Below are 14,023 nucleotides of genomic sequence, written 5' to 3'. Positions count from 1 at the left end.
TTTAAAAAAAAAAAAAAAAGTAAGCTTCTTTTATCTCCTTTGTCATCAGTGGCTCTTAGGGTCTGTTTGGTTTAGCATTTAAAATAGTTCTTTTAGTAGATTTTGTCCCAGGGGAGCTTTTCCAAGTGGCATTTTTACCAAACCAAGAAAAAAGTGGGTCGTTGGGTTCCCAATTATAGCGGTTACCAAAATTGTATAATTACACGGTTTGTTCCCCCCCCCCCCCCCCCCCTTTATGTTAGGTTATTGACGTAGAGCAAGAAATTGAAGAAATCCTAATTAGATTGAAGTTTATAATATTTAGGAATATTTTAATTAATTTGTATTCTAGTTTAATTTGGTTGGCTCTTTAGAGTTTCATTGTTTACGCATTGCTTGCTTGAGTTGTATTCTTAACTTAGGTAGAAGTCTTATTAAGATACGCTTTCTAGTCAAATTAGGTTAAGTAGTAGTTAGTATATATAAGTATCTTTTGTAGCTTTTACTAGCGGATCTTGGTTATTTGTTATTGATTATTTCTTGGAATAAACTCTAGATTTGAGTTTAATAATACTTTCAGTTTTCAAAGCTCTGTGTGAGTTTTTAAGTTTAGTTAATTTTCAGCATTCTACAAAATCAACAAGTCTTAACCCCTAGGCTCACGGTATTCTGTCGAATCAGTGTAAATTTAGACCGTTCTTTTATTCTGGTATTCTCAAGAATCAATGGAATGTTAGAACATTAAACTTCCGTTGCATCAGTTATGTGAGGAATGAAGTAAAAATTGTTAAAATAAAAGAAGGGTATTTTAGATAATTTAATCTCAATAGAGGCAATTTGCCTCTACTGAGATTTGGTAGAAACTCAAATATTTTAGGAGTAGAGGTTGTTGAGTATTTTAATCCTCCAAAAGTTCTACTGCAGTTTCAACAACAAAAAGGAAAAAAATAAATCTGGAAAGCTCTTCTGGCCAGTAGACTAGTCATATCAAACAAACACTTTAGATGTATGAGCATCTCGTTATAAATTCACTGGCTTAATGTAAATCTTTTGTTTTTTGCATTACAATGAACTATCTGCATCAGGTTGCTACACCCAGCATTGAATTAAAACATTCTTCTCCATATCATGTAAATGCAGTTTTATAGAACCTATAAGTGTGGGTGCAACAAAGACAAGCATGGGTAATGGGACTGGATGCAAATTGTTGCTCCAAAGTGTATAGCAACGTGAAAGGGTTCTTGCATTAACTTAAGCTTGTAACATGAGTGAGTTCATTCAGATTGTTTGCTATCTAATTCTTTTTATGATTTCAGTGTAGTGATAAGCTGGGCCTTAGTCTGGAACTGGGTTCTTTTGCTGCGGGAGTGATGATATCAACTACTGATCTTGCTCAACATACACTAGAACAGGTAAGGACAATTCTGTAAAGTATGCTTGTTATTTGTATGCATGGAGGCTTGCAATGGTACCTTAGCAATGTTGCTCTGCTCCACATGCATGCAAGTCTGTGTTGCAAACACAACAGAAGTGATCTTTTGGCCATTGTTAATTACCCAGGAACATTTGTAAGCTTGATGGGAACTTGACAGGAACTTGGTCCAAGCATAATGTTCTATTACTCATTCCTGCTACAAACTATTGGGAACAAACACAATTTGGTCAGTTATCACTTATCACTCATAGTGGTGTGTAAGCTTGGACCTGGTCCTTTCTCATAAACACCGTCCAATATCCCATTATTGAATCTGTCTACCCTTAAATGAAAATTTGTGGTTCTTTCCTTGTCTCTGGTTTGCTCATATAAACAACTTTTAGTATATATTTAATGGCAAATTCTGTTCTCATCAAGTAATACTTAATATGTGTTCATAAGGGCAGTATTAATGTCTCAGTTGTCAGTATATAACATACCCTAAGTTATGCCATACGGTTTTAGTCCATCAATTGTTTTTTTGTCATCAATTTGAGGCTTCTGACATAACATTTCATTTAATTCTCTCTTAATCCCCTGTGACCACACACTCGAAACTTGTTATATGTGCAGATCGAACCTATCCGCAACATGTTTGCTGCGCTCTTCCTTGCCAGCATTGGGATGCTGATCCATGTTCATTCCTTTGGAATCCATCGACATATTATTAGCATCTGTTATATTAGTGATTACCATAAAGACTATTATAGTCTTCACAGTTGTCAAGGGATTTGGTTACAACAACAAGACGTCAGTTCTCGTAAGATTTTCAAGTGATGGCATGATGGCTTTGTGTGTGGGTTTTTTTGCTGCTTCAGTAACCTGTGTTGTTGTACATGTGTAGGTTGGAATGTCTCTGGCTCAGATAGGGGAATTTGCTTTTGTTCTCCTCAGTCGTTCTTCTAATCTTCATTTGGTTGAGGTCAGTATGGCTGTTATTGCAGTTAGTCATGGCATTGCTCAAGCAGAAAAATATATGTTGCTAAGACTTTCTCAATGTAAAATGTAGTGGGACAACAGTGTATTTTAAATCTTTTAACCTCTTGCTTCTAGTAGGATAGTTTGCGAAAATTATGAGCTACTGAAGAGCTGAACTTTTGTGACCGTTTTCAGGGGAAACTGTATTTGCTTCTTCTTGGGACAACAGCTCTTAGCCTGGTATGCAGTCATCTCAATTATGTTTGAAAAATGTTGTTGCAAAATTCATCAATTGTATGCGTGCCTGTGTGATATTTTTAACTTTTGGTTTTACTTGCACCAATGAGTTAAAAGGGATTATCATCAATGTACAAATAAGTTATCAAAATTATGCTGAATGTACTGTGGAGCACTTTCAACTATTTTATTGTTGTTTTCCGAGGGTCATCAATTTCTTCTTCACCCCCTCTGAAGTGGAAATTTTATTCAGTAGATAACCATCACGAATCTCTGCAGGTGACGACTCCTCTGCTTTTCAAGCTAATTCCTGGTGTGGTGCATCTTGGCGTGCTGTTACGGTGGTTCTCTCCTGACAGTTCCATTGAGGTAAATGCTGACCTGAATCAAAATTCAAGGCACTGTCTTACTATAGTTTTACTTTTTCCTAAAGCTTATGCTAGCTTGAATATGTTTTTGACTCCCAGAATGGCTTTATTACTATAGTTTTACTTTCTCCTAAAGCTTATGCTAGCTTGAATATGTTTTTGACTCCCAGAATGGCTTTAAAGGAGATAACCTTCGTTCAGAAAGTGGGAAGCAGCGTATTACTTTGATTCCCATAGCGATACCCCTAGGACCCCATGATTCATGATAACAAACTGTGTATATGAACTGAAGAGGGACTTCACATGCCACACAAGCATTTCATACTCGAGCATCCACTGTGCAAACAGCAGTCAATTGACATCCTATTTTGTTCTCTTACGCCTGAAAACAAACAGAACTGACCCTCAGAATTGGAAGATCAAGGAAGAGGTAATCTAATTCACCCGTGCTAACTGATTTTCTACAACTTGGATAATCATTCTTTTCGAATGTGTAGCTTATGTTTTATTTTATATATTTTTTTAATTGTATCATAAATCCCAGCTTGTAATTCAGATTGATATTATCGTTATAAAGTGTAAGCAATATTTTCTTGAATGTTGCTAAAAAAAAACAAAATTTTACCTGGAAAATATGAAAACTTTGTTTGGTATTTGAGTTGCTGAGGAGGAAAAAAAATGGCTATAACTATAGATAAAACTTAGGTGTGTATAGTAAATATAACTTTTAAATAATAAAACTGATAATTAATAAAGATATCATAGGTTTTTCATCATAAAAGAGGTGGGTCAATTCAACTTATATTTTAAGCTGCAGTAATAAGTGTTTATTAAATTTTAAATATTATAGTATTGTAGTTTTTAAACTATAGCTGTTTAATTTTAATACCAAATAGGAACAAAATGTATCATATTCTAGATTCGGTGGTAAAGAGTGATTTTTTAAAGTCTGGATTTTGAATTTGGTGGGAGTATGCGTTAATTTAAAAAAAAAAAAAGATTTGTATAATCCCTGTCTCTTTGTTTATTAGAACCTGGCAAATATGAAATGTGCCATCACTTCTTTTATCGGGTCTTTGTTGTTGGATCAGTGGTTATCGGGTCTTCGTTGTTAGGTTTTGTTTGGGATTAAAATGTTGTAATTTTTAAGTTACAGTTGTTGAAAAAAAATTAATTGTAAAATAAAATTTAATAATATATAGTAAATATAATTTTTTAATAAAATTATTAAAAATATAATAAATATTTCATCATACAAGTGAAAAATTATATCAACATAATTTTTAATTACAACAATTAGTGTTAATTAAATACTTTAGTATTGTAACTTCTATAACTGTCAAATTTCAATTCCATAATAATAATAATAATAATAAAATTTTATAATAACAATGCATTGTATACCTTGACAACCTCAATAAATTCCAGGAAAAGAAGGTTTTTTTTTTTTTAATTTATCACTTTCATGATCCAGTGTTCCACGGATCTAGTAAAGAGGGAGGAGATCGAAGGATCTATCAAATAATACTGTAAATTTTAACTGAACGAGGAATCGGAATTCTTAATCGCAATAAGATTTTTTAAGTTACTGGAAGAATAATCATAGTTCATTAGAGCTAATTAATGTGATGGAAACTTGGAAACTGATTAATTACTTATGTTTTCAGGTCAAATCAAAGGTTGATCGCAACATTGATTAATCAGGCGTCAAACTTTTACTTGAGCACTTAAATTGTCTCTAACCAACCTAGTGAGTGTAAGTTTAATCTTTGAACTGTCATTTTGATAAATCTTATAGAAATTTTGAAATTGCTTAAGAAAACAATTCGGCAACTGCAATGTTTATTATGTTTGACCTAACCAATTAAAATCAATATTCTGATTAACATGTATAATAGCCTTTCTGCTTTGCTTAATTAATGGTCTTGTGAAAATTTATGATTTATTACTCAGATGACATCATGCTTGGCTCAAATAATCATCATTTGCCATGGTGAAGTACTCACATGATTCAGGCTCTCGTAACATTCTTCTTATTCAATGACATAACTCTCATAAAAAAATTTAAAAAAAATGACATAACTACAATCTTAGTATTTGAAATGATATGTCACGTTCATGTATTAAGTTGTTAGTATATTATATATTATTCAGAATAATTTTATAATAAGAGAATTAGGATATATATATATATATATATATATATAAGCATTCAAATGTAATGTATTATGTCCTGTATTGTATTGAAATTTAGAAATTTTTATCTTTTTTATTGTCCATAATTTTAAAAATAAAGTAAGCAATTCTCATTGTAAAATTTACTCATATTATCTATTATTAATAAATCTATTATTAATGCACTAATCTTGAATCACTAGTTAATTTCCATTAAAAAAAACATATTAAATACTTTATTACTTAGAATACGTACAATATTACTCTTTATGGATTTATGCAATAGGGGAAAAAAGTGGTGGCATAGTTGATGTTTGCTTCTCTGCGGAGGTTTCAAATATTTAAGTATTATAATATGAAGAACGCAATATTAATTACTATTTCTAAACATATGGAGTGGTTAATGATGCTGCAAGTCGTTCGAAATAATTTATTTACTTGACAATAGTAAATAGGTTGGTTCATAAAAATTGACACGATCATTAAATTTTAATTTGGGTCAACATTATTTTTTTCTATGTCGGGTTAGGATTTGATTTCATACCCTATTTACCAAGTTAATGACATGATTATTAAACAATTAACCAAAGCTATTTCATATTTATGGAATCTAAAATATACTTATGTTTTCAATTCTAAATTAATTTACAGAATCTTATCATCAAAACTTAAATATTGAATATGCTGATCTTTTTTAGTGAAGAATGAACATTTATATGATGTTCCCTTTTGTAAGATTATACATTTTTATAATATATGATTAAAATATAATATTTTAATCGACATATATATTTTTATAATATCAATACATAATATTATATAGAGATATAAAGAGAGCAATTTGAGACAAATAGGTGTGTGATGTTTAATGTAAATCATGTTGAATAGCCATTAAGTGGGTTACTGGTTGTGTCGTGTTAAATGATACGATTACATGATTATTAAATAGATATGTTAGGTGCCTCATTTATTTTTTTTGTCAAATTTGGATTTCAACATTTCGATAGGACACAAACATGATCCAATATTCTATTTTGCCAACTCTAGATGTAACCTTGAGTTATGTATAAAAGTTTTGGGACATTAATTATAGGAAAAAGGACACTTACACCCAAGGGTTTTGAGAAATGGTCATGTAATCTCCCAAATTTTTAATAAGAGATACTAAGACTCTCTTTTAACTATAATACTCTTAGTAGATGGTAATTAAAAATAATAATTTTATTTTTTTAATAAAATATAAATATATTTAAATAGTTTAATTATCTAGTAGAATAATAATATTAGAATATTTTAAATATATAAAATAATTTTAAAATGTAAGTTATTATATTTATATTTATTATAAAATTTTAAATAAATCTACGGATTAAATAGATTTTACAATTAATAAAATAGATTTCATGTACTAATAATATTAAAATTATTTTATATAATATTGAAAATAATTTAAAATTTTTATATATTTATTTTAATATTATGTTTCTATTTGTTATAAAATTTTGTTTAACACAATATAAGATTGCAAAGTATTAAAATATTTTAAAAATTGAAAATATTAAAAAAAGTATGTATTGTTACATTTATTTTAATATTATATTTTTATTTATTATAAAACATTGAGGTGGTGTTTGGTTAGGAGGAGAGAATGTAGGAGAGGAAAGTAATTTAAATTCTCTTTTTATTTCCATTGTTTGGTTTGACAAAATGTATAATAAGTTAATTTCCATTAGAATTTAATATACATCATAATGTAGAATTTGAATTCCACACTAAGTAGTGAAGAATTTAAATTCCTCTTATATTAGAAATTGAAGTTTTCAAAATTACTCTTCAACTTTTTAATTTATTTAATGTCATTAATAATTATTATTTATAAATTTATTTTATTGATTTAATATTATAAATGGACATCCATCGGAAAGTCGCCAGACCACCGCCAGACTTCACCGAAAAGCCGCCGGATACCTCGGACTTTGCCGGACCTCCGCCGCCAGCCACCGGACCGCCATTTTATTTTATATATATATATATATTATTACTAATATAAATAGTTTAATATTTAAGATAAAATGATAAATTTGTCTAAAAAAAATTATAATTCATTTTCTTATCAAATTTTATATCAAACCAAATAACAAAATCTAATTTCACTAGTCTTCTCTATTCCTCTCCATTCCACTCTTTTCCTCTCCTCCCTTTCCTTCAAACCAAACATGACCTAAGAGTTAATTTTTTAAAGTTAACAAAGGCAAAAGATATTTTAGTCTAAAAGGATCTTTTGTGACCCATTATTAAAGTGATTATTTTTCTAAACCTTAAAACTGCAAATATCTTTTCCTCTTAGCTATAATGGATAATCACATCTACAATATTATAGTAACATATCTGCATCGTATAATGTGATTATGAATTCAATTTTCTTTTTATTCAAATGCGTACAGAAAGGCAATTGCATTGCAAGTATCACGTGCTTGCTAGAGGTTTCATCACCTTTCCTTACTTAGGAAATGTGTCAATTATTTGTCAGTAATTAAATTAAACAGTACTCCTCTCAAATGGAATGCAAGCCAGCAATAATACTTTAAACCAAAGCAACAAAGGAACCAAGAGAAATCTATTGGCTAATTAAAGAAGCACTAATCTGTATTCTTTTTAACATGACGCAGATTGCTAGTCACTGGACGAATAATTATCGTTTCTTTTCTTTTCTTTTCTTTTCTTTTTTTTTTTTTACTTCTGTTAATGCACCAATTAGTTGCTTTATTAATTGCTTTCACTTTGTTAGGCCATTTACATCATCAGCTGGAACACCTGCCGATTTTGGTTTTTACAGTGGGCGGTTAAAAAAGAAAAAGAAAAAAGAAAAGACACTTCATCGTATTATAGAAATGAGAAAGTGAAAGCTAGAATGATGCTCATGGCGCATGCACGAGGCAGAAAAAGAATTGGCCAAAACAATTTTTAATAATAATAATTATTTTTATCCTATGATAAGAATATTATCTCTGTAAATTTTGCCAACATAAACAGAACACAACATTGGATAACCAAAATGATATACACATTTTTTTAAAAGAAAATTAGACAAAATATTGATAGAAATAACTTTAAATCAGTGTTGATTTACTCAATTACAAACACAGTAAAATATCTTACTTTATCGTTATTTTTGTCAGCTCTTTATCTCTTTATAAAAATAATTAAAATATAATTCTATAATTATCTTAAATGTGTATATACACCTTAAAATTTTTAAAAAGAAAGAAAAACTCAGATCAAGAAAGAATCGTGTAACTATCTCGAGTCAACAGGTAATTCCGAACTTATGGTTACTATTTCAAATCTTATGAAATAAAATCATATCCAACAAGCTTTCCACTATTATTAAACTACTTTCAACCATTACCGAAAATGACTTATCAGGAACATAGATGTTTGCTTAGCTAGCGAAATGGACCAAGTTTAAATGTACCTACTATTCATTAATTAAAGAGCAATATCTCATTCTAAGCAAACTAATCGACACCAAGATAATTAAGTAGTTTAATTAAGATTTGTGCCCTCAAGATTCCTTACCTTCGATGGAAATCGATGTACGGTTGAAATAATTAAGATGTCGACAGTGCATCTTAGGGCTTGACTCGACCACCTGTCTTCAGCTGCTCCACTAAATTTTTATTACATTCAAGATCGAGAAAGACTGTTCATCTATCTAGAGCATACTCTTTTAGTGGTCCCATTTTTTTTTTCACCTATATATTTGATCTTATTAATCACGAGATACGTATATGATAAGAATTCTCCGAACATTAGCAAGCTAGTCATTTATATATATACATTTTTAATCCCAAAAGATTCCTTAATTACAATGATGCTGCTAAATTAGAAAAATTGTAATAGGTTAACAACATTATGTTTCTTTAAATTTTATTACATAACGTAATTGTAGAGCCATAAGCTCCTTACACAAGTTAATGGGGCATCCCAATATTGATTTTATGAAGATATAAATTAATAAAACTAAATTATACGAGTTATGTGGTGTTTTATTTATTACCAAAATATTAGTCTGTCACATCAATTATGCAAAATAGTTTATATAAATATAAGCAATTGTATTTAGCTAGTACACATTTTATTAGTAAAGAAAAATTCATCAAAAAAAATTTTTTTTTTGGGGCAGGGCCTCGACAGTAGGTGGAAAATTTATTGAAAATAAAAAAGAATGAATACGCTAAATGGGGGACATAATGAGCCTTATTTCAAATCAAACTAAGAACAAGAACCCTCCAAAACTAACAAGCAAGCAACCTAAATAAAAATGTTGTCTAAGAAAACGAACATGCATGCAAAAAAATTACAACAATAAGAAACTACATAAAACGCTAAGTAGGGACACCGAGAGCATCATGATGCAAATACGGCAATATCTCAAGCGGATCAGCCCACCAAGAAAAAGCAGCCACAGTCGTGCCAGGATTAGCAAGCTTCTCAGAAGCAACATCCTCCTCTCTGATGATAAATATGTGTGAAAAACTGATCAACAAAGTCTACAGGCGCGTCAGAAAATGGAAACTATCTACACTAAATCGAATGAGACAAAAAGCAAGAAGTGAGAAATTATCAATGACTTCGTTTTCAAAGTTCATTATACCCGCAGTCTCAACTAATTTGATTTCCTAATCTCTTTAAAATTGATATATATTTATAAGTAGCTTTCCTCATTGGGAAAAGAAAATCTTTCTCTTTTCTTAATCTATTACTCGGTTGACACAAGTCATTGGGTTAAAAAAATCCAAAAGAAAAACATTCATGAAGTGAAACTCTGCTGTATTATTCTTCGTTGAAAATGTTTAAAAAGAAGAGGGTTTGTTGGGTTATCAATGGCCAAGTAAAGCTTGTGTTATATATATATGTACAAGTTTTGAGTACATTCAGTATATTGCTAGAGCTTTTCTTGGCTGCCCCAACAAGCACATGGTGCTTATGGAAACAAGAAATATATTAGGAACGAGTTTCATGAGACTCATATTCAAGTTCAATAATTATTTATTTGTAAGTATAGATCGGGAGGATTTCATCACCTGTATCGGGCACATATTTTTTTAATAATTGGGAAAAATTAGACAACACATCGAATATTGCTACAACACGGTGTCCCTTCTCTTGGTTGGGACATAACTTCTTCCATTTTAAGGTAATTTGGTCTGTGAGGACCACCGTATTAATATTGTCCCTGCATTGAAGTAGATTGGCCCTCGCGAAAATATCATATAGACAATAGATGATGTAAATATTACATAAAAAAGCAAAAGCATTAATGATACATGATAACCGTGTAACATAGCTTATGTGAACATTTCTTTTGGGTCCATCTCGTGAGCAAATCATAAATGAACCATGTGTACACACACTATAGCCAATTTTCAACTAAAATGGTGTTGGTTGATCAACATCAACTTTAATTTTTCTTTTCTTACCCCATTTTCTAAGTCATCATTTTGATCAGCTAGCACTTTTGCAACATTGGTGCCTCAACAACTCTTATCATATCATATCTCTAAATATGTACGGCTCATAATCTAAACGTGCATGCGCATAGATTAATTTGTCACCCCACATTTTCTTCAATAAGGAGGTAAGTTATTTTGTCTTATCAAAACAATACCTTGTATTTGCAGTAAAGAGCATTCGATAACATTTTTTCTTCAGTTTTCTAGATTCGGTTGCTTTTAAATTAGACACCCAGAAGCGTTTTTCATACAAGTCATTATAACCACACTATGTATAAAGAACAGTACTGTTCTGCATTGTAAGTGCTTTTATGTATCAGCTATATATATAAAAGACTAGCTCCTGCATAATTTGATCATACGGTCACGGTTTTCTCATTGAAGAAGTGTGACTATTATAGCAGGCATGATAATAAATAGAAGTATAAAAAATATATACGGGACCAATTCACAGGATGTCAGCGATCGAATAATCGGCTGTATTAATTGTTTTACAGTGAATGGTTCACCGTTGTAAGCAGGAATATGTTCAGAATGAGAGGAATAAATTACTGTAGTCCCCACATACTCACCTTAATTTAAATAATATATTGTGCCCTTCATGGGATAAGAATAATTATTTTATTTATTCGCCCAATCAAAAAGAGAGAGCGAAGCCCATCGTTTTATATATATGCGCACGCGCGCGCACACTAGACACCACTAACAATAATAATCTCATTCGATAGTATTAACTTGTGTAGGTGAGAATGGGCAGGAAATGCTCACATTGTGGAAACACAGGCCACAATTCAAGAACTTGCAGCTCTTATGATAACAATCTAAAAGGTGGCAGCTGCAGCACCAGTACTCTTGCGGGAGGGCTTAGGCTTTTTGGTGTTCAACTTGCTATATCTTCAAATTCATCATCATCGTCATCTTCTCAGCTGCTGCCACTGAAAAAGAGTTTAAGCACGGATAGCTTTCCTGCTATACCATCGCCATCATCTTCAGCTTCTTCTTCGTCATCAACTGGTGTTACCATTAATATCGATCAACATTCTAACAAATTGTCCAATGGTTACATCTCTGACAGCCTCATTGCACCTACCCAAGACCGCAAAAAGGGTTAATAATTATTGTTAATTTCAGTTACTTTAATTGGACTGCTAATTAATTAAATTTCCATTATTTCATGTATATAATGCATGCTTTAATCAGTTAATTAAGAAGCTCTCTTCCATTGATGAATTAATGTTTAGGAGTGCCGTGGACAGAAGAGGAGCACCGGGTGTTTCTAATGGGACTAGAAAAGCTTGGCAGAGGCGACTGGAGAGGCATCTCCAAGAACTTTGTCACCACAAGAACTCCAACACAAGTGGCTAGTCATGCACAAAAATATTTTCTCAGACAAAAAAACCTCTACAAAAGAAAACGCCGCCCCAGTCTCTTTGATGTAATGCCCTGGGCCTGGTTTTTATTAGTATTGTTAGGCCTTTACTAATTATCAGCTTAATTACCCTTTTGGTCTAGCCGAACAGAATCTTTTGAGTTAAGCAGTTTATCTAACATTCTTTTCAACTTGTTGTAGCAGATGGGAAGGGATAAATTCTCAAATAAAGTGCTTCATACATGCTGTTCCAAGCCAGGAGAACCTTCAAATTTTTGTGGGTTGTTATTGAAATCAACAAAGGCTAGTCCCAGTAATGGCATTTGTGATTCTTCATCGGCTTTGGCTTATAATTCGTTGCCTAAATGCTTCAATGAATCGTTTAACTTCCAGCCAGCAGCTTCTTTCAATTTAAAAATGCTGACAGCTGCAAGTGCATCACCGCCTAATTTGGAGCTTACACTCGCAGCTCCAACACCGTTGGATCAAAGGAAAGTATGTACTCGTGATCTTATGATCGAAGCTATTAGTGTAATCAGTCCATCGCAGCTGTCCGAGCTCTCTTGATATTAAAGTTGAATCAGAACGTTTCAATTGCAGGAAAACTCTAATTAATTGTGTGATTAACGTACAATGATGGCTTTTTTTACTAGTTATTACATGTTATGCCCCTATTGTTGTTGTTTTCCTTTTAGTCCACCCATTAATTGCTTTATTAATTGCTTTCACCTTAGGTCATTTACATTAGCTGGCCAACACATTGTTGCTTTTTTTTTTTTTTTTATAGTGGGCGGTTAAAAACAAAAAATAAATAAATAAAGCATTCATGACATTCTTAATAAATGCAAATTAGATCAATTTACTTTAAAATGAACGGCTACAAAGTAAAAGCATGATTAATTGATTATAAATAAAAATAAAGTGACAACGTCACGGCGGCTTTGTGCCTTTTATAGAAATCCATTAGCATCTCTAAGGCTGTCAATTAATTAAGCTAACCATTGTGTGCTATTTATAATGTATATTATAGCTTTACCTTGTGAAGTATAGACAAGTTTTCCTAATTTGTCATCAGTAATTTAAGAGTAACAATGCTCATTATACGCAAACTAATCTTTCCCTTCAAGATACCAACCAGTTTCTTAATAATTTAATTGATTAATTAAGATGTGTGCCTCTCGATTTACGCCTATCATTGGAGATGAGATCTATATATGGTTGAAATAATTAAGATGCACATTAGAGTTGAACAATCTGCATGTCTTATGGTTCATTAAGATAAGATTTACCAATAATCAGATCATAAATCATTTCATGCGAGAGGGGCATTGTGATTTGGAAAAAAAAAAAAACACGATAACTCTTAATTCTTGAGTAATATTTTGAGTCTGAGCCATGTTCATAGGCTTTTATATAATATTAAAACTAAACTCCGATACAAGTAAATCCACATTATATTATCAACTAACAAGGATAACATGAAAAGTATGGTATGCACATCTAATATAGTGGTGATCTTCAACCCCACATTTTATTTCATGAGACTGCACTTTTCTTTTACGTTCCATTTACTTTCAAGATTACCATTTGACCTCATGAGACCCCATTTTTCATTTCACCATCTATTTCTAAAATTTCATTGTTCTGTATTATCTCTCTCTCTTTTTCTTTTTTCTGTTAGAGTTTTGCATCAACACTCTTAGATGCATATTTATCATCTATTATTTTTTTTATAAAAAAAGTTAATAATAAGTTATATAAGTGTCTATGAGCCCGAGGCTCTTTTAGACAAATAAATTCCTAAAGTTCAATCTTTTAGTGTGAAGAAGAAAATAAAAAAAAAATCAAGAATATGAGATTATGTTGTACTGTTTACTAATAATTGTAATCTCCACAGAATAAATAGAATATTTTACTTTAAAAAAAATTGACTCTTGTAATATGCTAGAAAAAGTATATAGTTGCCGGATTTGAATGGAATAAAAAT

General features: G+C 31.1%; 2 protein-coding genes across 2 annotated transcripts in view; both read left to right on the top strand.

Annotated features, from left to right (window-relative positions):
- Positions 1-3,599, top strand: part of LOC18055471 (K(+) efflux antiporter 6) — an 8,486-nt gene extending 4,887 nt beyond the window's left edge. The window contains 7 exon segments of the mRNA XM_006450754.2: positions 1,296-1,391; positions 2,027-2,109; positions 2,111-2,213; positions 2,298-2,375; positions 2,567-2,611; positions 2,888-2,977; positions 3,147-3,599. Of these exon segments, the coding sequence (XP_006450817.2) occupies positions 1,296-1,391; positions 2,027-2,109; positions 2,111-2,213; positions 2,298-2,375; positions 2,567-2,611; positions 2,888-2,977; positions 3,147-3,242 (591 nt within the window). The 3' untranslated portion in view covers positions 3,243-3,599.
- A 7,817-nt stretch (positions 3,600-11,416) lies between these two features.
- Positions 11,417-12,603, top strand: LOC18055469 (transcription factor MYBS3). The gene is made up of 3 exons (XM_006450752.2): positions 11,417-11,774; positions 11,909-12,102; positions 12,238-12,603. Exons 1-3 carry the CDS (start codon positions 11,417-11,419, stop codon positions 12,601-12,603), a joined length of 918 nt encoding a protein of 305 aa, XP_006450815.1.
- Positions 12,604-14,023: the final 1,420 nt, after the last annotated feature.

Source organism: Citrus clementina, unplaced genomic scaffold, assembly GCF_000493195.1.
Source record: "Citrus clementina cultivar Clemenules unplaced genomic scaffold, Citrus_clementina_v1.0 scaffold_1, whole genome shotgun sequence".
Classification (NCBI taxonomy): domain Eukaryota; kingdom Viridiplantae; phylum Streptophyta; class Magnoliopsida; order Sapindales; family Rutaceae; genus Citrus; species Citrus x clementina.
The sequence above is the reverse complement of the archived record's forward strand: the minus strand, read 5'-3'. Positions and strand labels throughout refer to the sequence as shown.